Source organism: Balaenoptera physalus (genome assembly GCF_965194825.1).
Source record: "Balaenoptera physalus genome assembly, chromosome: 7".
In the NCBI taxonomy this organism is placed as follows: Eukaryota; Metazoa; Chordata; class Mammalia; order Artiodactyla; family Balaenopteridae; genus Balaenoptera; species Balaenoptera physalus.
The window spans coordinates 64,430,549-64,453,964 of NC_138886.1; the positions used below are offsets into that span (position 1 = coordinate 64,430,549).

General features: G+C 39.0%; 1 protein-coding gene across 10 annotated transcripts in view; it reads right to left on the reverse strand.

Annotated features, from left to right (window-relative positions):
* FREM1 (FRAS1 related extracellular matrix 1) overlaps positions 1-23,416 on the reverse strand; it is a 197,453-nt gene that overhangs the window by 68,450 nt on the left and 105,587 nt on the right. For 5 of the 10 annotated variants that reach the window (XM_082467908.1, XM_082467911.1, XM_082467907.1 and 2 more), the window contains exons 21-25: positions 20,708-20,852; positions 15,821-15,962; positions 12,990-13,185; positions 8,518-8,782; positions 537-951 (exon numbers count right to left, since the gene is read on the reverse strand). In XM_082467908.1, coding sequence (XP_082324034.1) covers positions 537-951; positions 8,518-8,782; positions 12,990-13,185; positions 15,821-15,962; positions 20,708-20,852 — 1,163 coding nt within the window. Of the gene's footprint in view, positions 1-536; positions 1,005-8,517; positions 8,783-12,989; positions 13,186-15,820; positions 15,963-20,707; positions 20,853-23,416 lie in introns of those variants that run through there. The other 5 variants (XM_082467912.1, XM_082467913.1, XM_082467914.1 and 2 more) reach the window with 5 other exon arrangements.

A 23,416-nucleotide genomic window follows, 5' to 3' on the forward strand; every position in this document is an offset into this window, starting at 1 on the left:
TATGTTTACTTGAAAACCATTAAAATGCCAGTAGATAACACAGAACAAAAGGCATCAACATAATAGTGTAGTTAGATGTTATAACAGTAATTACAAGAGATAGAATATCTGATGTATTTCAGGAAATATGCTAGTACCTTGGATACCTAATCTGATTTAATTCTCACCATAATGTGTAAGGATTGTTTCTCAAAGAAGGCAAAGTAGAATCAGAAGAGTCAAAGAACTCGTTTAAGGTCACACAGCTATTAAAATTTAAAACAGAAATTCCAACCTAGGTGTGTCTGACTCCAAAGCCCGTGTTCTGTGGTCCTTTCTGTACCACCACTGACTCCAAAGGCCAGTCATTAGCCCGTACACAGGGAGCACAACTGTTTTGTTCATATTAACATGCCTGGTGCCTTCCTTAGTGCCTGGCACACTGTAGACACACACTACACATTTGAATGAAAGAAGGAAGGAAATAAGGCAACAGTTCTCCTGGAAGTCGTTCTCTCCACATCTCTGGCCAAGGACCATGTATTTGTCATACTTGCCTGGATGGTGAATGAAACAGGTTCTTGCCACCTTCTCCCATCCACAAGAAAGCCTTGGTTTGTCCCATCCGTGGCCACAAAAGTAAAGCGGTCTGTGCGAGAGTGCCCTCCCGAGTGCCTGTAGGTCACATGCCCGCTGTCCACGTCCAGCTGAGTGAAACTGTGTGAAAGCGGCACTGTCCCCCGCAGGTAGAGCTGGCCGTGTCGTGGAAGCTGGGCCAAAAGGAAGGTGAGGTTCTCCGCTGGAGTGTCAGGGTCAGTCAGCTGAAGGAGGTCAGGGGAGAGGAAGCCCGTGGCCCCTTCAGCCAGTCTCAGCCCCTTGTTCCTGGTCACCACGGGTAAGGCTGTGTCCACAGTCTCCAGTGTGATCTCAAACACCCCGGGCTTGGTCTGCAGTCCATTGCTCACGATGAATCTGGCAAAGAGAGGCAAGGCAGCCTTCAACATGGATTCTTGTGTCACCATCTACTGGAATGAAATGATAACAATACACACCTTTACTAAAGGATATGTCGTGTTGGGACGCAAATGAAAACTCAAGGGCGGATCTTTCAGGAGGACACTATTCTATCCATTAAACCAATCACTAGGTAATGCACGAATGGACCATTCTAACCCCCAATGTATTTTTTCATCAACCTTGATGGTAACTCACATGATGGGACAGAGTGTGCCAATGATATTTCTCAGGCTTGTCAGTACTTAGTGTAATTCCTTGCCCCAAATAGGAATTTCACATCCTTTCAGATCCACTGGACTAGTTTGAAGAGTACACTCATTTTATATATTTAGACTTTTGCAACTGTATTTTTTGGTGAGAATTTAATAAGCTAAACTTTTTTTTTAACATCTTTATTAGAGTATAATTGCTTTATAATAGTATATTAGTTTCTGCTTTATAACAAAGTGAATCAGCTATACATATACATATACCCCATATCTCCTCCCTCTTGCGTCTCCCTCCCACCCCTCTAGGTGGTCACAAAGCACCAAGCTGATCTCCCTGTGCTATAATAAGCTAAACTCTTAGGACGGATCATTGGAAGCTCATCCAATAAAATGCTGAGTAGGCTGAATTTGGCTAATTCACTCAATTCATATACTTTTCTTTGAGCTTCCACATTTGCCCCTGATAAGATATGGGGGAGCGCCATTAGACAATGATTATTCCCCTGCTTTAAAGAAAAGAAAATTAGAGCACAAGGGCTCAGAAACGTGGCAGGAGATCATAAGACAGGTAGGAGACAGAGCTGGCACCAGAACCCAGGTTTTCTGACCTCACACCTTTTGCTCTTGCAGAGTTTTTAATAAATGCTGGTTTAGCAGTCCACTAAGAAAGAGTTGTGGTGCCTGAGTACCACTGCAGACCTACAAAGAGAAAACTGAAATGATACAAATCCAAGGTGAGCAAAATCTTTCTTACAATCGCAGGTTCTGTGATACCATAATGTGCTTCTGATTATATTGATCACTAAATCACATTGCACCCACGACTGCCAATCTCAAAATTAAACTAATTGAAATGATCTTTAGAACATTTCAACATGTAATTTCTATTTGAAGGACAATTGAGACCATCGTGAAATTAAGCCCACAGAATGCACTATTAAAACTCCAACAAGTTAGGAAATCACTACTCAAATGGAACTGACACATTCACCGTAGGCCAAAGAAATGTACTTTGAAATAATCACAGAGTTGTGTCTATTCGTTTTTCTCCATGTACCAGGTGCTTGAAATATTCATGGGGGAGAGAGATACTCTTATATTCCACGGATGTAAACATGTCTAAAACTGTTGCAGTGGCGTATAACATTAAATTATATAATAATTTTCTTTGGAGGTTCTTTTTCAAAACTAGAGAAGATATGGGGTTTATATTTACTTTACTAATCTGACAAATATGACTACCAAGTTTTTCATTCTTTACAAAATGTGTCTTATCCTTCAGGGTTGGAGGGTTGATGCTTTGCTTTTGAACATGAGGGAACGTGAAACCAGGTTGTGTGGGCGTCATGAATCAGCCAGCCTGCCTGAGGCGAAGGACTCAGGGAAAAGAGCAGCTGGAGAAAAAGTAAAAGAAGATGAGTTTGGCTGATACAGATTTTGCTTTGAAGGCTAGGCTAAAATTTTTGAGCTTTCTAATTATCTAGTTGATAAGACTGCCTATGAGGAAAATAGCATGTGATGCATAGAAATCCTTGTCTAAAAAGTTAAAACTGCTAAGTGAAATACTACAGATAAAGCACATTTTTGACATTTCACACACCTTGCCTTGTAAAGAATATAACCTGGTTTTGTCCACAGCATTATTTTTACGGTTTGAAAAAGAATACTGAATTAACTTTAGAATTGTAGATTGAGCAAAATCACATAGTTTCCTTAAAACGAACCAATACGTTTGGATAAATATATTCTAAGCAAAGAGGGCAATTTCATTGCTGGATCATGAAGTGTTTGCAAAATTCATTATTTTTTAAAAAGGAAAAAAAGCACACCTAGAAAAATATTTGTGTGTGTACTTCAACGTTTTACTCTTTAGTCACCTTGACAGTTTCAAAGATCAAGTGATATACATTTTTTTGGTACAAAAATCATGGTCTGTTTCTCAGGGGAAGCTTTTCATGGAATTATGCCTTTATTCCATTGTTTTCCTGTTAACTTTTTCATGTTTCCTCCCTGGAGCCTATCATCTGACCAGAGGTAAAATAAGGAGACTAGGCATTCCCTCCGGGCCTCCAATTTCTCCTTTTTTCACTTAACCCCTCCAGAAACACGTTTCATGCTTCCAACTTTGCCCTCTTTCACAATAAAGTGGCTGTCTATTCCCTACCAGTTCCCTGTATCAACACATGTTCTTGTGGAGAGTTTTAAATTAGCCATTTAGAGTTGAGCAAAAATTAAAGCCAGAGGACATGTATTTCTAGTATTAGCATTAATTGTGGAATTGAAGTCTTTGTGCCCCATTAAAAGCAGGTCAAAAATACTGGTGGAGAAGGAAGAAGAAGGAAGGGGAGGGAAGGGGAGAGAAGGGGAGAGGCAGCCACCAGGAGCAAGGAGGTGAAGTGGGAGCCCCAGTGACTGCCAGGGGCTCATCAGAGGCAGTCATTTTGAGTATCAGATTCTGACTTTCTCCTCTGGAGACTGAATTCCAAAAATGCCCAACAAGGTCCTCCAAGCTCTGTCTCGAGGCGGCCGCATTTATCCGTGTGTGTGTGTGACCCGTGTGGGGGGCACTGAAGTTTTCTCACGACCCAGGAAGTCCATCTCAGACTCCTCCCTGCCTCTAACGGGCATTTGACCATGTCGGAAATCGGCAGCCTGCCATCAGACAGATGGGAATGAGGGCGAGCGGGAGAGGGACCATGGAAGAGTAAGAAATATGTTTACTGAGGCCAGCGTTCCCAGCTGGGACCCCAAGGCAGCTGTCTGCACTGACTGAAAGCTAAGAAGCCAGTAGGGAAAAGGACACAATGTCTCAACATGACTGGATCACACACATCATTCCACCTTCACAAGTAACAATGCAAACTACTCCCAGGCAGAGAACATTATCAGAGAGAGAGACAAGGTGGATGGTCATGGTTGGCTTCCCAGCAAAAAAAAAAAAAAAAGCCTAGCAGAACCAGTGAGACAAGGTCAGTGCTTCGTGTCTGCAAAGGTTGACCAGATGATCTTACAAATGCTGCACTACCACCCCCCTCAACAGAAACCTTCCAAACATATTTTCAGGTTCTAAAACAATAGTGCCATTGCTGTTATGGCATCCACTCCAAGCTTAAGAAGCTGGTGGTATCGAGGTAGCAGCTCCTTCTGTGGGTCCAATTTCCTTTATTACGCCCCCTCCCTTGAGAAGAGACATAGCCAAGATGACCACTGTCTCATGAAATTTGGGGAATGACTCTTAGATTTGTCTGGGGTGCCTGCCTGGTCTGATTTCACCATTACCATGGTGCTTTCAAGCTTTCTGCATTTCCTGGCAATAGAGTTGGCTGAAGAATCTGCCATCTGTCATGGCATTTAAAAGATAAAAATGGAATCATAAATAGAGCCAGTTCTTCAGAAAAAAAAAAAAAAAAAAAGTCCAGCCGGCATGTCAAAATGGAGGACATTAGCATGTTCTTTTAGTCCCCGGCTGCCAGCAGCTGAAGTCAGCTTGCTAATCACTTGGTGTCATCTGTCCCAGAATGCGATGCCAAATCTTTCTTCCAGGCCAGCAGCACCAAACAATACAGGAGAAATTTATGATTCACAAAATAGTTTTGCAGAAGGTAAAATCTGACCATGAAACTCCCCCATTTAATTAATGCTGCCATAGCTTACATTAAAAAGAGAAGGGGGAAAACTCTCTGCCGCAGAATTTATCTCTTCTACCCAGCCAAATTCCTTGCCAGATTTAACAGCAAGCAACATAAATTTAGGTGATTAGATTGGTTGCATATATTTAATTTTTAAAAAGCACCATAATCACACTTTCATTAAAACAGGCTTTCAGCTTTGGTTGAGCGCCACTTGACAAACAACACAGCAGTCGATGATTGGGTTACTGAAATGACAAGATTAAAAGGAGGGTCTTCAGCAGATGCTAGGCTCTTCCATTATAAATATGTAAAACTGCTGGCCAAACATCAGAATGACACATTGAGAAGGTTCCTTCCCACAAGTACAAATTGTCCACAAATTTTTGGTACAACCAGGTATAATGGAAAGAACTCTCCAAAATGAGATCTCAGCCCAAGTTCAGCTCTGATACTTAGTTATGTCAATTTAGGCGACTTTCTTTGTCTCTTGGAAACTCAGTTTTCTCATCCATAAAATGGGAGCAAGACATCTCTCTCAAGGTGGTGATGTAAGGCTTAAGGGAAATGATATACACACAAAAAAGGGTCTAGAACACTGCCTGATGCATTACAGGTGTTCAAGCAATACTAGCTTGAACTAAGGGATTGGATTAAATCAATGTTTTTCAACCCCAGTTGTTTGTTTACTGTCTCTCTATGGACCTGTTCCCTAATCTTAAGTCATTCAAACACCATCATCACAATTGTTGCCATTTTCTAGTACTACCTGTACTCTTATTACCTACTATTTTGTTTTATATCAACTCACTTTTCTGCTTAAATAAATGTACTTGAAAAGAAACCTTTTAAATACTAAAAGCTCAAAGTTTTCACTCATAAAAACTTAATCACTACAAATACTATAAAAATAAATACAGGAAAACAAACTGTTTTTCATTCTAGCTAGATATTGTTGGCCAATGGCTTGGAGCCTGAGGCCTGTACACTCTTTGCTAAAAAGGAAAACAGTTAATATTGAAGAGCTGTTAAGGACATATGAGCACAGGCCTGAGACTTCCTTCTAGAAACAGAAGGATTGAGAGAATTAAAAGGGAGTAGTTTTCCACTCTCGAATCCCTATTATTTATTGTCTCCTTCCTGTACCAGCCCACATCATTTTGCATCTTTGTATCATTGGTGGTACTAATCACTCATTTTAGGAAATAGAACCACAGATTTTTTGCTAAAAGAAAACCTTGCCCAGAAGCTCAGTGTGCAAAACAAACTAAAAGTCAAACCACCAAAAAACTAAACCAAACAAAGTTATCTCAGAAAATTGGGATGTGAGCTGCAGAGTCCCACCAATTCAGCCCCTTCATTTTCTGTCTCTGGGAGGCCCTCAGAAGCCTCCTGTAAATCTTCAAACTCCTCAGAACATACTTGGAACAATGGACTGGACCAGACTGGAGATGGCTAGTCCCAACAGCATCAGAATCACCTGGAGAGCTTTTAAAAATACAGATTCCTGGGCCCGAAACTGGACTTACCAAAGTCGCCTCTCTGCGGTAAGGCCCAAGAATTTGAATTTTTTAAACCTCTCAGGTAAGTCTCTTGAGAATCTAGAAATTTAGACATTCCTGGGATGAATGATTTCTAAAACACCATCTAGAATGACTCTCTATGCATGTGAATTAGGAAACTGTTATGGTATCACCAATCCTCACATCAGGGATTTTGTTTTTCATTTTCAGCTCATCACTACCATCTGATTAAGACCTAATTGTTATTTCTCAACATCTTTACATGTTCATTCTTTGGCTTCACCAGTAGGATCTCTGGTTTCTCCAATACAGTCATTAATGTCTTCAACAGACTCTCCCATAGGCGTTGACGGAGCGAAGCAGGAATGGATAGGAACAAGAAGTCCCAGAAATGGGTGTCAAAGGAAAAGCCCTGAATCTGATATACCTAGGTTAAGCCAAGAAGCATCCACCCTCCATTAACAAACAGGAAAAAAAGAATCATCATTGCTCTTTATACCTTCTTTCCTCCAAGATTAATCTTAGTGTTGTAAAGATTGGAGAGAAAAAAATGGGGCCAAGGATAGAATATAGTAAACAATGATAAAAATGGGGCCAAGGAAAGAATATAGTAAACAATGATAGCAACAAGAATGACAACAACAATAGTAAGAGTAAAAATAGAAACCAATATTCATCTTGTTCTTCCTATGTGCCATGTATTGTTTTCAGTACTTTATGTACACAAGCCCATTTAAACCTCTCAGCAACTCTCTGAGGCAGCTAATATGAGCATCATTCCTTTTCATGGAAGAGTTAATGGGAGCACAGGAGAATGTGTGACTTGAGGAAAACCAGAGATGTGATGTAATGAAGGCAGGAACTGACCCCAGGCCTATGCCTTCCCAAGCCAAAGAACCAGTGGGAAAAGTATTCCCCACTTCTGATGTTTCAGTTAATACTGAGCAACACTCAAGCACTGAATTGGTTATTGAGAGGGTGACCAACCAAATGATTATCTGCTTGTTAAGAACATTTGTCAAGGGAAAAAAGAAGATATTAGTTCAAACTCCCCTGGATTTTTTTGTTTAACAGTTGAACTATCCAAATCATCTTTTCAAATCATCATCCCAAATGCCAAAAAGGCAAGCAAAATCCTCTTTACTGACATTTAGACACTGTTGTTCATAGCAGACATATTGAATTTAGATAGATAAGATATATGATAGAGGAGAGTGGTATTTGGACACGGGTATATCAGTGTAATTGATAGTTTATGGGAGCCCGTCAAATAACACAGGAGTCTGCGACATTTACGTTATTTTATAGCATTCTTTTGAAGGTTGTTTTCTGACATGGTAAAAATTATACTGGAGGCCAGAAGTCCTATGTGTATGGAAAATGAATCAATGCTCTCAGGGCCTCCTTCTTAATTGGTAAAATTCAGGGTTAGATGTGTACCATGGTCCCCCAAAGGCTAGTCCAAGATTTCTGGGTTCTCATCCTAGCCCTGAGATCCCTGGGGAAACTCAAGTTCAGCCAGCTTTGAAAACTGCTAAATGATAGATCCTCTGCAGTTTTTCTTGCTTTCTGTGACTGGAAACAGATTTCAGTATTTTAAATGAATGTAGACTTTCATTAATGTTGTATCTTTGCCTTTTCAACAGATTGTTATTCCTTCCAGTGATTTATTTGATACAGAATCCTTGAACAGGTGCACAGCCCCCAATTATAACACGGTTTCTATGGGGAAATACGATCCACTTTATGGCAACATGATTTATGATGTAGTTACCAGAACACATTGTGTCAAAAGGCACTGTCTGCTTATGCCAAATGTTTACTAGCAAATTCCTTTTCCTCAGATAGAAAAACATACTCAAAAAGAGGTAAATTACTTTTCCACAGCTCTCATTAGCGGGGATCCTCAGGTCTTCACATGTCTCTTCGTGGAACAGCTTGCATTGAGATCTGCTTAGGTGTTTATTTTTAAACAACGAGACCTAATTTCTTGGCTGGCTGCTGTCATTTTAATTGTGCACCTTTCCCTTTCATCCAACGAGGGAGTGGATGAAGAGCATACTTACACCAGAGCTGGAAAAGAACCCATTTTTTTCCCTCCTTTGTCTTTCTAAGCACTAATCCAAAGAAGGAGTTCTGACAAGTTTCCTCGGGGCTCACCTGAACGTGTCTCTGTGGGCAGCTGCCGTGCTCTTATGTACGTAGCAGACTGTCTGTCCTGCTATGTCCATTTGGCTGAAGCTTGTAATGGGGACCCCAGGATAGTGGACGTATTCGACCTGGCCGTATCGCGGTGGGGAGGTGATGACGTAGAGAAGTTCCTCAGGCTTGTCTGTTCCGTCCACAGCAAGGAGGGTGGTGGTCATCAGGAAACCTCTGTCACCTTTAGACACCAAAAGTGGTTTTGCCCGGATGACAATATCACCTGCGTGGCAGAAGAGGTTGTGGTCAAGAACCAAATTTTAAAAAATAAAATGTCCGAGGTGAAGGTAAAAAGCAAAGGCCAAACTGTGCAGAAATCAAAACTAATATGACATAGCAAGATTTCTATAACAAGGATTAATAAAAGAATTCAGCCAAAGACATGAGCAGATATCACAGAGAAGGCGTAACAATATGGCCAATAAAGGCACAAAAGATACTCAATCTCATGAATAGTCACAGAAATATAAATCAAGATCACGATAAGTTGCCACCTTGTAACCCTCTGATTGGCAAGGATGTAGGAGCCTGATGATACCAAGTGTTGAAGAGGATGTAGAATCTTGCATATGAGTCTGGTAGGAGTGTAAACTGGTACACAATCTGGAATTATTTTGTAAAGAGTTGGATACTCACCTATGCCTTGATCCAGTGATTCCACTCCAGCTGCATGCTGGAGAGAAACACACGCACTTGTACCCAGGAGATCTGTGCTAGACTGGTCATGGCAGCACTGTTTGTAACTGAGAACAATGGAGACAACCCAAATGGCTTCTCAAAAGGTGAATGTATAAACAAACTGTGGTCTATTCATACAACTGAATTTTGTACAGTAGCAAAACAGATGCACTAGAGCTATATGCAACCACACAAGATGTAGCTTATTAACATTTATTAGCTGAGTGAGCAAGTCCCAGAAAACTATAAACAAAAGTAAGAAAATTAACACAAAGTTCAGGATGGTGGTTCTCACTGGAGGTTGGAAAGAGCACATAGGTAGATGTTTGATACTGTTAATATTCCAGCCCTTGTATGTGTGGTGGCTACACAGGTGTTCTTATGTGTGTTTAAAAGACTGTATGAATGAGTGTCTGAATGAGCAAAGGAGAAGAGGATCACACATAGACAAAGGACACAGTGTTTCACAAACTAAGGATTATAATCCAGTTTTGCTCATCTGAGGTTCATTAAAAAAATGATCACAACTAAAATACTATAGAGTTTCTACTTTGTACAGTTACAGGGTTAAGGTATTGTCATATTTCTCAGGCTATAAATGAGGAAACTAAGGTGTAGAAAGGTTAACCAACTTGCTAATGATTACACAATTATGAAAGGTGGAGCTTGAATATCTGACCCAAGAGCACAAACTCAAACATTTTATTATTTTGCTTCCTTTCTTCAATACATAAGGAATTCTTGAAAATTAACACTAAAATGGTGAATATCCAAAAGGAAATGTGTGTAAAATAAATGCCAAGTCATTTCTAAATTAAAAATACAAACAGTCAATAAAATCTTGAAAAGATATTTAGTCCTAGAAGGAAATAAAACATCAAGGAGGTATAATTTTACCCCAGTGTTTCTCAATGAGGGACAATTTTGCCCCCCAGGGGACATTTAGCAATGTCTGGAGACATTTTGGTTATCCTATCTGAGAGGTGCTACTGGCTTCCAGTGGGTAGAGACCAGAGATGCTGCTAAAAATCTGATAATGCACAACAAAGACTTATGCTTTCCAAAACGTCAATATTGCCAAGACAGGGAAACCCTGTTTTAGATGATCAAATTGGTCTTTTTTGTATACTATGCTTTTAACTCAAAATGCTATGCAACTTAGGCCCAACCTAAGAATCAATGACCAACCTAATTTTAAATCAAAACCTGAGCCCCAGATTCTTCAGAGGGAGTCAAGATGAATACATCAAGGAAGTAAGAAGGATGAACAAGGCTGGGGAAACAAAAATCACACACAGGAGGTTTCACCAGGAGCAGAAGATAGAGGTGAGTGGAGGAAGAGCGTCTAGGTTTTGCCTGAACCCAACTTTTCAGCACTGTAATGACAGAGTATGGATCAGTGTCAACTATAGACAATGCCCTTCTCAACTTCTCTCAGACATGTCCATGTCATTTTTGCCACTGCACATATCAGAAGACACAGCACAATGGGAAGGCATAATGTTATTTATAATAGCTCCCAAATGGAAATAACCCAACTGTTCAATATGCTAATATTAGTGTTGATTTAGTCTAACAATTCAGTATAGTTTCATTTAGAGATGAACAATTATGGCTATAAAGTTACACTGCAAACTGAGAAAACTGATGCTAAGGAAGGGAGGAGGGAGGGAGGAGGGAGGGAGGGAAGAAGGAAAGAGAGAGAGAGGAAGGAAGGAAGGAAGGAAAGAAGGAAGGGAGGGAGGGAGGGAGGAAGGAAGGAAGGAAGGAAGGAAGGAAGGAAGGAAGGAAGGAAGGAAGGAAGGAAGGACAGCAACAGTGAAGGAGGAGGGGAAGGAGAGAATACTGTACAGAGATAAAACACCACTATGTTTAAAAAAAAAAAAAGAAATTATGAACTTCTGAAAATGTTAACAGGTTAATGTATCTACCTGATGTAAGCTTTCACAAATACTTTTTTTTTTTAATTTATTTTATTTATTTATTTGGCTGCGCCGGGTCTTAGTTGCGGCAAGCAGGCTCCTTAGATGTGGCATGCAAACTCTTAGTTGCGGCATGCATGTGGGATCTAGTTCCCTAACCAGGGATTGAACTCGGGCCCCCTGCATTGGGAGCACGGAGTCTTAACCACTGGACCGCCAGGGAAGCCCCACAAATACTTTTAGAAAATAATCTCATGTCAGTTGTAGCAGAGACTAGTGAGGCACTCACCAGCCTCAATGCCTTTTCTTCCTGGAGGCACTGCTCCAGTTTCTACTGCCCAGACTCCTTAATGTGGCCCGTGACTGCAGTTCAGCCACAGGTACCCTACCTCCAAGCCTAGCCCATGAAATTCTCTCATTTTCCTCCATATCTCACTCTCAAAGTGACTCTGAGGACTTCCAAGACAAACGATCCCCTAGCTAGAAAGAATCCCCAGGTGGCTGCTTGGAACAGAACTCTCCTCCACCATGCTAGGGAATGCATCTCAGTAAGGCAATGACAGGATAACCTGCCCTACTACATTAGGTGCATTTTACTTGTATTACGTTTTGCCTGGACAAATACTTATGATGAATGCAGTCTTACTTTTGCAGAGAGAGATAAATGTGTACAGTAACACGTAGTTTATCTGAGAGTCACTTATTAGACATCTTCAAGGAAACAAGCAAATAAAATATATTATTATACAGCCCCAAAATAAACATCTGAAAGTCAATCAAGCTAGCTTAAAATCTGTCTTAAAAAAATTCAGAACAACTGTAATTTTACCATACATATGAGGTAAGACTTTTACTGTACCTAAGCATCCAATTTAATTTAGCTCTGAGCTTCCTGGCAGCCAAGGCAAAAAAGAAAGCATTCTGTCAATCAAGCACATACTGAGGATCTAAGACTATGCTTGGTCCTGGAAATATATAGATCCTGGACTATACAGATGAATGAGATAGGATCTTTACCCTCCTCACATAAGCTCTAAGGAAAAGTATGGGGTAGTGAGTGACATGTTGGGAATCAAGGGCTTACACTCTCCCTTGCTGAGCTTCCTTTCCAGTATTATTTTTCAATCTCTTCCTTCTGCCATTTATGTGCTGCTGAGTCCTATCATGCAAATGGTCTTTAATTAATTCAAGAAGATAATTATCTTACAGCATTCTCCCTTGTCCCTGAAGAGTATTGTCAGCATTTCCAAAGTGAACAGAGAAACAACTTCCAACCTTTTCAATAACAAAATTCCTTTCTATTATATTTTTATTTTAAGACACATTTATTTGTATTTTCTTTATTTTTGTTGCATTGAAAATATTTTTCCTTTCAAACTCTGTTTTCAAGTAATAACTCAATCCCTGAAGATAAAACTAGAGTCATCACATTGATTTGGTAAAATTTTACTTAAAGCTTAAAACCCTGACCGTTAAAGTAGCCTGTGCAGCCATATTGTGGGCAAGGCTGGATTTTTAATAGGCTTTTTGAAATAATGAAAATAACAAATGAATTGGCTACACTCATAAACCTCATAGATCCCAGGCAAAGCAAGTGAGGAGTCAAAGGATCAAATCATAAATGATGGAATTTCAAGTATAAAGGATGGAAGGAAGAAAGGAAAGGAGGGAAGGAAGAACGGAAAGGAGGGAAGGAGAAAGGGTGGGAGAGAGGGAAGGAGGGAGGGAGGGAGAGAGGAAGACAGGGAGGGGAAAACCTTTAAGGGCTTACACCAGCTCACTTCTGGTTGTAAAAGTTGGTTCCAATAAACCCTGATAGAAATGCTTTACCTTTTCCCATATCCTTTATGGTGATGTGACAGTCAAATGCAGGGGACCTATTGTCACCGTCCCAGAGGTAGAAGGTGAAGCTGTCTCGGTTCTGGGAATCCATTGCACCGGTGTGTGTGTATCTCAGCAAGTTCAGATCCACTTCTTCCTGAGTGCATTTCATGCCAGGGTGGAGAGGGACCCAGTCCCTCCCTATCTGAAAGGTGTCAGAATTAGTCAGCTGCCCAGGTTTTTCCCCCCCCACGTTGTGTCAGTGGACGTCTTCCATATCCTCTGAAAACTTCCAATATAAATGATATTTCAGGAAAACTATAGATTTAATTTTTTGCCATTCTGCATCATATTTTCCATTTAAAGAAATATATTAAAACAATTTCAGGCCTTGGGGAAAAAACGAGCTTTAATCAAAGGATTTTTGACAAAGTCATGTGGCAATTCAACTGCAGTGTTATTTCCAAGGTATTTAACACAAGCAATCATAGCTGATTAAATATTTCAATTATTGAGAGCAGGTGGGTAATCGAGCTGTTGGAATTCATTCTTTAAAAATTAAATGTGTTTCATTTGGGGTTTCCTTTTTTGTTTTTAGTTCTTATCACTGTACAACTAATAAAACCTGTTATTTCAAACTGGTTTGTCACTGGGCTTATCTGAAGTAGATAAAACACAAATAGAATGGGTGTATTTACTGTCCACACATTTTTAGGCTTCCTAAAGACCAAAAATGATCAAAGTCCCTATCACTCCCTACATTTATACCCTGAGTCAGCACAAAAATAACTGCAAATATCATATATGTATTATGTATCAAGCTCTTCTAATAATAAGCTGACATTAGTTAAGCATATATTCTGTACAGAACTCAGTGCAGAAATTGTGGCATTTTCAATTAAAAGAGGTCCTTATGCTGAGGGAGCGCTGACAACTGAGACTATTAGAAAATACAATAATAATAAATCTGTCTCTGATTAATAATTCTACTGTTTTCTCTTAAAAATGCATAGCTTTCCCTAAGAAGGGCTCATAAAAGTCATTTGAAGTAATTCAAGCAAAATGTCATCTTAAAAATTTACTATATGATATTATCTTGTGCTTTTCCTGTCTGGTTTAAGAGACTATAACAGAAATTTAAACGATTTTTTGAAAATTTCCTTTGTCACGTTATTTCACATGCCTTCTCTCCCCTCACTGTGTTACCACTTCCCTTTGTCATTCTATTTGATAGAGTTCCCTCCTCTTTAATGTTTGTGCCCATCTGATGTTTGCACACAGGTATGTTCTGTCCCAGTGCTCACTGGGTGACAGTTAATTACATTATAATAATTAAGCACATTGTTTGTTTGCATCATAAGATCTGTTTGTAAATTTAATTTTTAAAACAGATTCTCTTTCAGGTTTTAAACCAAACAGCCTGCAATTCTATTTAATGTTTTCCTTTATAATCTTTTCCCAGAAAGTAAATACAGAAGACGATATATTTTGCTCTCTGTCATCTCCATCTAATTTCCCACTTGCATTCCCAAGTGTGAGCTCTGACTTGACAAAATCATTTGCAAGCCCCAAAAGAGGAAGAAAATAAGATTCAGTCTCAAGGTGGGGAAAACGCAGGAAAGTCAACCAGAAAACCAGGATGCGTGAGAAAGTCCAGGAGGCCTGGTCCCTGGTCTTGGAGAGACTTGGAAAACCCCTAGAGAGCTGGGAGAGAACTCTGTGGCGCCATATTGGGAACATGGACCCATCTGGATTTTCTCATAACCAAAACACTTCAGTTCCCATGTCACCCAAATGTGTGAGCTGTCACTGCATTTCTGCTTCATTACTCTTTGAAATGAAATAAGGACACAGCTGCGCCTCAATTTAAATCAGTGATTGCTCTTCACTTTGATTCTCTATGGTGCCCACAATCTAAGACAATCAAGCTGTTCTACACAGAATGAATCCTTTTTGCTTTTCTCAGGCTGTACCTACATTACATTAAAAGTTAAGCATTCAGTCAAATAATCACATTGGAGATGACTGGTGGTTACTGTTGCTAGCCTTAATCCACCATTCAAATAGACATTTTGATGGATTACTCAAGTGACCTTCTCAAGTGACTGAGCTATAATTTGTACTGGGTTGATTCTTGGGCACCACACACACAAAGTCTGAATCAGACTGGTGAGCACCATTTGTGAAAAGACTATCTTTTCTCCATTGTATCACCTCTGCTGCTTTGTCAAAAATCAGTTGACTACACTTGTGTGAGTCTATTTCTGGGCTCTCTATTCTGTTCCATTGATCTATTTGTTTATTCTTGTACCAAACCAACACTGTCTGGATTACTGTAGTTGTATATTAAGTCTTGAAGTCAGGTAGTGTCAGTCCTTCAATTTCATTCTTCTATATTGTGTTAGATATTCTGGGTATTTTGCCTCTCTAGATAAACTTTAGAATCAGTTTGTTGATACCCACAACAACCGCTCTAAAAAATAAAGTCTATTTTAAAAAAAATCAAAATCTAGTAGAAATAAAGATATCTCAAAGGATGCCTGATTCTTATCAGTAACTAGACAACTTGCTTTACGTCAGTAACTCCCTATGCTCCAATTTAGGTACAATCCCAATGGGGAAGGAGCAAGGATGAACCTTAATTTTGGTTGAATTTACCCTGAATTGAGGAAGTAAATTTAGAATAGTGTGAGTTCACCCCAAACTAGGAAAATTAAATTTTCTACTTCTGAGCAAAATATGGCTATTACAGAATAAATTCAGTTATAGAAATCTATGCATTGAGAAAAGTTATACCTGTTACATTCATTTTGAAAAATAAAAGTAAAAAGGACACTAACCTTAAGCTGAAGTTGCCCATTTTGGGGAAGTCTTTCAAATAAGTAGTAAATCTTCTCCCTGGGTGAGTCTTCATCTATGGCTGAGAGAACTGCACTAGAAATAATACGAGTTTCACCCATATTCACTGTAATTTCAGCTTTCCTGTAAAAAGGAAGATGTCTGGGTTGATATAAAAAATAGAAGACATCACCTTAGGAGGGGACACTCATAATGACTATTACAGCGTTCAACCTTAAAAAATTAGGAAATGATATTCAATATCCAAAGTGCTGAAAATGATGAGTCAGATTCGTAAAATAAGCTTTCATTTCAACTTACATGTGAAAGTCCTAAAGACAATTAGTCAGCAACAATGAGTATGGCATGAGGTAATTACATACTTCTGTCTACTTGTATAGAACTTTATAATTTTCTGTTAAAATTTATTTTATAAACTGATTTTGTTTCCAAAGTTTTATCTGATACAACAACAGCTCCATGAAGTAAGTGGGCTAGGTATTATTGTTCTAGTTTTACAGACAGGAACTTAAAGAGATGAAATGACTTATTCACGGGTGTTCTGGTACCCTTTATGATAGACCATTATGAATTTGGTGATATTTAGGTAATCTGTAGCCCTCTACATTACTCTCCTCCTTGGTAATGTTCTGGGTAACTAGTGTTCTCTTCACAGTAATTCATCTTTTCCAAATGCTACAGCTGCCCGGTCAGCTCCTGGCATCTTGAAGAGAAGGCTGGGACAGAGGGCAGGTGCTGCTTCTACCATAAATGCTGCTGCTGTGGGTTTTGTGTCTCCTATAAAGGGCTGCTGCTCTCACAGCCAATATGGCCGTTTTCCCTGGTCCTACCAAAGAGAAGAAGAGACTTCTTTTCACCTGTGTTTCTAACTCTTGGTTTTGGTCATCACACATGGCCTGTGTCCAACTTGACACTTTGTTTCTGAGAAAAACTGGGAAGTTTCCTTGGGATTCAGATCAAGAACATTTGTGTAGCATCAACTGGTCATTCTCAACGGCCTTCCACTCCTCTGCTGACAAGCCACAGCCCAAGTACCTCAGTTCTAACCTCTTTTACTAGGTTTTTCTTGCCTACTCATAACTGACATCTTCCCTGGCCATAGGAGGTGACTTTTGCCCACCTCTTTACTAGAGAATATTAATCCTATCATTTTAGAAGGCTAGAATGATGGTTTAGGGCTTATGGAGATTAGTGGTGGGTGTTTTTTTTGGGGGGGGGGGTCGCGCCACGCGGCTTGTGGGATCTTAATTCCCTGAACAAGGATCGAACCCGGGCCCCTGGCAGTCAGAGCATGGAATCCTCACCACTGGACCGCCAGGGAATTCCCAGTGGTGCTTTTTTTTTTTTTTAAAACACATGACTGTGCTGAAAGGTCTCCCTTTTTTTTTTTTTAATATTTATTTATTTGGCTGCGCCAGGTCTTAGTGGTGGCACACGGGATCTTTGTTGCCGCAGGCAGGATCTTTAGTTGCAGCATGCGGGATCTAGTTCCCTGACCAGGGATTGAACCCGGACCCCTTGTTTTGGGAGCACAGGGTCTTAACTGCTGGACCACGAGGGAAGTCCCCCCAGTGTTGCTTTTAATATAGAAACAGATGAATCGAAACAGGAAGCCAATACAATGAAGATGATAAGGAGTCTGGTAGAAAGAAAGGGTCAGAATTAAATTTCAGAGGGTCCAAGAGAGAAGAAAGTATGTCATAGTCTGAGTTACCCTGAAAGGGACAGAGACCTTGGTGCAGGTAATTCATTTGGGAAGTGATCTCAGGAACAAGCGAGACGGAGGGAGGAGTGAGGAAGGGAAGGAGGAAAAGGCAACAAAGGGTGTCTTTACTGCTATGGGGCTCAATCCTGCTGGGGATCCTTTGAAGAGCCATGTAGAATATGCCTCAAATTATGCTTCAGAAGGATAGGAGGCTGGGATACTTATCTTATCCACTACCTCTCATAGGTGGAGGGTTGCCCTCAAAGTATTCTCCCCTGTGCCTGGACATGGGCTGAATGAGCCACTGCTGCTTCAGAGAAAGCCCAGAGGCAGAAAAGCAGAGCACTACGGGCACTTAGATGGGGCACAGACAGCTTGCAGGGTATGTTCCATCATAGCTGCAACTAGAATCAGAGGTGGGCTAAGGGGGTGTAACCCCAGGAGCCAAAAGCACAGCATCTAAAAGGAATATCAAAGGAATGGTGTCAAATGACCTAACAAGGTCCAGCAAGATGAGAAGAGCCATTAGATTTGGTGGGAAATCCAAGGGTAACTTTTAAGGGAGGTTGGAGAGAATGGGCAGGAATAGAGGAAGCAAACACAGCTATTCCTCCAAATAGTTTGGCACTGAAATAAATGAGGGACTGGGTTATCGTTGTAGTTTTAGAATGAGAATACCTGCTTGGAATAATGCTAATAACTGACACTTATGAGAATTTAATATGTACTAGTCTCTGAAGTACCTTTTCATATTTTAATTCCTTTAATCCTTTCAACAACCACATGAAGAGGATACTGCTATTACCCCCATTTACAAAGAAGTTGACAAAGAGGTAGTGAGAGGTTAAGTAACACGTTCAAGGTCACACCACCGATAAGTGGTGAACCAAGGCAGTCTGGCTCCAGAATCTGCTCCCTTCACCACTAACTATATCCCTGTGTCTTATTAGCAGAAGGAATGAAAAGAGAGAGATGGAAGATGCGGTAGGGAAAAAATAATGGAGCAAGTTCTGGGAGAAGGCAAGAGGTGATATGCCCAAGGACACATATGGAAGGGAAAGAAGGAAAGGAAAAAAGAAAAGAAAGAAGGAGGAATTTTGAGGCAAAGTTAGAGGAGCTTTGGTGATTCTGTAGATGAAGCTGTGCCAGGAAGTTTAATAGCAAGAACATAGCAAGAAATAGTAAATCAGATAGGACTGAATGAGTGCCTTGTTAAGTTATTTTACCTCTCTGGTCTCAGTTGTCTCAGTAAGGATAACAATACCTACTTCACACAGTTTTGGTGAGGACTTAAGGAACAAATATATGTGAAAGGAGCCAACATACTGCCACATAGTAAGCACTTAATAAACACCAGTTTTCACCTCTCTCCCTCCTTTTTAGGTAAAATGAGGTCATCAGAAAGGAGGTTTCATAATACCACAATATCCTTCATATTTTCATTTTTATAAATCAAGATTTACCAATCCAACATTCCAGCTAGAGAATAAGGAAATAGAAATTTCTATTGAATACTCTTTGTAAACTGATATCTGAGATGCAATCCTCCAAAAAACTATCTCCAGTATTTCCCATAATACTTTCCAAGGGCCTTGGTGGCCCATAGGGAACAGCAGGAAAATTGACAGAATAAGGAAGGGATTTGTTTAAGGTCCTGTTTTCTGCAAAGTGGACGAGACTTTAGGAGTTTACACACTTCAGGAAATTGTTCACTTCCTGATAAAAACTTGGACTGTCTACTCAATGCCCCTCACTGCTACACCATTAAAATGGTCAAAGAGGTACCAAGAAGCAGACAATTCTCTCCATCCAGCACCTGAGACAAGTCGGACTTCCTAAAGTTCTAACCTTGGACAGTTCTGTACAGTTTCCAATAATAAGAGAAATGGCTAGAGCTATAGAAATATAATTGATGAAGACTCTGTACCCTATGATCAAACTCTGATCAGCTACAGAGGGAGACACTGAGAAAGTCTGCAATTAATAATATCAGTACAGAATTTTTAAAAAGTGATCATTTTGACAACAGGTGGCAAGGGGGCATTGATCCCAATGGAACACAGTAGAGGACTGGAGGACAATGAAATACCAAGATGATGAAAGAAGTGTCAGTGATATATTTCCCTCAGTCACTCTTAGTTCAAAGTTTGACCAAATCCACAGTGAGGACTATCTGCAGTTAATATTACCACACTTTAATTGAATCTATATATTAATTACACTCTGATGTTTGTGCACGCATGTGTTTAAATATTTAGTACACTGTTCATTCCATATTGTATGTTTGGTTATTTTGAATTATTGACAACTAAATAAAACTTTTAGAGGAAAATCAAATAACTGAAAGGCGGAGAAACCATAATTCAAAAAGATACATGCATCCCAATGTTCACTGAAGCACTATTTACAATAGCCAGGACATGGAAGCAACCTAAAAGTCCATTAACAGAGGAACGGATAAAGAAGATGTGGTACATATATACAATGGAATATTACTCAGCCATAAAAGGAAACAAAATAGTGCCATTTGCAGAGATGTGGACAGACCTAGAAACTGTCATACAGAGTGAAGTAAGCCAGAAAGAGAAAAACAAATAACGTCGCTTATATGTGGAATCTAGAAAAATGGTACAGATGAACTTATTTGCAAAGCAGAAATAGAGACACAGATGTAGAGAACAAACTTATGGATATCAAGGGGGGAAGGGGGACTGGAATGAATTGAGGGATTGGGATTGACATATATACACTACTATATATAAAATAGATAATAATAAGAACCTACTGTATAGCACAGGGAACTCTACTCAGTTCTCTGTGGTGACCTAAATGGGAAGGAAATCTAAAAAAGGGGGGATATATGTATACATATAACTGATTCACCTTGCTGTACAGCAGAAACTAATACAACATTGTAAAGCAACTATAGTCCAATAAAAATTAATTTTAAAAAGGCTAATTTGAGAATCGTTAAGGAGAAGTTATATTAACTAATATTTGCACCAAAGGTTCTAGGTGCCTGACTAGGTGGGACAAGTTGTAAGAGGCAGGAGCTGTCAAAGACTTGTTTCTCTCTTGAGGACACACATTCCATTTGCACCTAGTCTTCCAGACCTCAGAATTTTATACAGAATTTGAAAGGGACTCTTTTCAGGTAGCTTACTTGCTCAGCACTGGTTTCTCATCATTAACTGGGGTGACCTCTACAGAAATGGTTTTAAGTATCTTATGTTTCCCATCCGACAACTGGATTGTAAAGTCATCAGCAAGGCTCTCTGAGTCATCATGCAAATACATCAACCTCATTCCTGGAAAAAGGGAAAAAAGAGAGAAAGTAAATCTTTCTTATGATCGAACCACTTCAAAGCACGTCACAGATAATTTGTTTCAACCTCCAAGGCATTGGTATTAGCATTAGCTCATTAATCAATACAATAAGGTTGCATTGATAAATGCATAAATCAAACTGTTTTATGAAGTAAGAGCACCCCTCCTAGTTCAATAAAAGTTCTTATTTAAATAAGTTAGTATTTGATAAGGGTCTTATTTACAATCAGTGAGAAAGGATATATTATTTAATAAACTGCAGGAGAACAATGGTGACAGAGTGCTTAAATGAAACAGAAAATTAGTTCATTACATAGAGAAATTTATAGTTAGATCCCTATCTCAAGCCAACAACCAAAATAAACTCTAGATGAATCAAAACTTAATTATAAAACTATTTTTAAAAACCTATATAACATTTATATGGAAATGCAGGAGACCCAGAATAGCTAAAACAGTCTTGGGAAAAAAGAACAAAGTTGGAGGACTCACATTTTCCATTTTCAAAACTTACTGGAAAGCTACAGTAATCAAGATAGGGTAGTACTGGCATAGAATAGATACAGATGAATCTAATAGAAGAGAGCGCAGAAATGAGCTCATACATATCTGATCAACTGATTTTCATCAAGGGCACCAAGACCATTCAATGGGGAAAGAGTAGTCTTTCAATAAATAGTGCTGGGACAACTGGATATCCATAGGCCAAAAAAATGAAATTGGATCCCTACCTCACACTATATACAAAAATTAACTCAAAATGGGTCATAGACCTAAACACCAAGAGCTAAGCTAGAAAAACTGTTCAAAGAAAACATTTGTGACTTTGGGTTAGGCAATGGTTTTGTAGATAAGACACCAAAAGTACAAGTGACAAAACAAAACAACAACAAAAGCATAGCTAATTTGGACTCCAAAGGAAACCATCAAGGGAGCAAAATGACAACCCACAGAACTGGAGAAAATATTTACAAATCATATACCTGATAAGGGAGGATCTAGTATCCAGAATGTATTAAGAACTCTAACAACTCAATAGTAAAAGACAACCCAGTTACAAAATGGGCAAAGGATCTGTGTAGACATTTTTCCAAAGAAGATATAAGAAGACATATAAATAGCCAAAAAACCTATGAAAAGATGCTCAACACCACTAGCTATTAGGGAAATGGAAATCAAAACCACAATGAGATTGTACTTCACACACACACACTAGGATGGCTATAATTAAAAAGATAGACAATACCAAATGTTGGTGAGGATGTGGAGAAAATGGAATTCTCATATGTTGCCAGTAGAAATGTAAAATGATACAGCTACTTTGGAAAACAGCTTGGCAGTTCCTCAAAATGTTAAACATAGAGTTACATATGACCCAGCAATTCCACTCCTAGATATATAGCCAAGAGAAATGAAAATATAGCATATACCCATACAAAAAACTTGTAAATGAATGTTTATAACAGCATCATTCATAATAGTCAAAAAAGTGCAAGTGACCCTAATGTCCATCAACTGATGAAGGGATAAATAAATTGTGGTATGTCCATACAATGGAATATTATTTGGCAATAAAAAGGAATGGAGTACCGACTCATGCTACAATATGGGTGAATCTTGAAAACATTATGCTAAATAAAATAAACCAGTTACAAAAGATCACATATTCCATTTATATGGTTTCACTTATATAAAATGTTCAGAACAGACAAATCTATAGAGGCAAAAATAGGTTAGTGGTTGCCTGGGGTTTTGGGGAGGAAGGGATGAGAGTGACTGCTAATGGGTATGATATTATTTTTTTGGGATAACAAAAATGTTCTAAAATTGACTGTGATGATGAATACACTAAAATCCACTGAATTATACACTTTAAATTGGTGAATATTATGGCCCATGAGTTATATTTCAATAAAGCTGTTTTAAAAGATTTGGAAGAAAATACAAATAAATATCTTATTCCTGGATGTAGAAGATCTTCCTAATATAAAAACAAAAGAAAAATGCATAAAGAAAATAACAATAAATTTTACTACCTACAATTTTGACTTCTGTATTTAAAAACATGAATTAAAGACAAATAAAACATGGGAAAACTTATTGTAATGTGACAAAAATACAAAGTATCAGTATTTACCAATCCCTTATTAATCAATATGAATTGATGGAAAAATGGGCAATGGACATTATTGGGCAATCCACAAAAGATGAAACATACATATCTGGTCAATAAACATGAAAATATGTTCAATTCAATCTCACTCATAATCTAAGAACTTCAAATCAAGATAACAATGAGAGACTATTAATTGACCGCCAAGTTTGCAAAGATTTTTAAAAATAATATCCATTATTGATTAGGACAAAAGGCATGCCCAGGCACATGGTAGCAATGGCATTCTTTTTCCCAAAAAGTATTATAAATGCTGACCTTTCTGTACTGAGCGACCTCATTATAAAAATTTATTCAAAAGAAATATTAAGAGATGGGCACCAAGATTTATGTTACATAAATATATGTAAAATATGTTTATTGATATGTAAC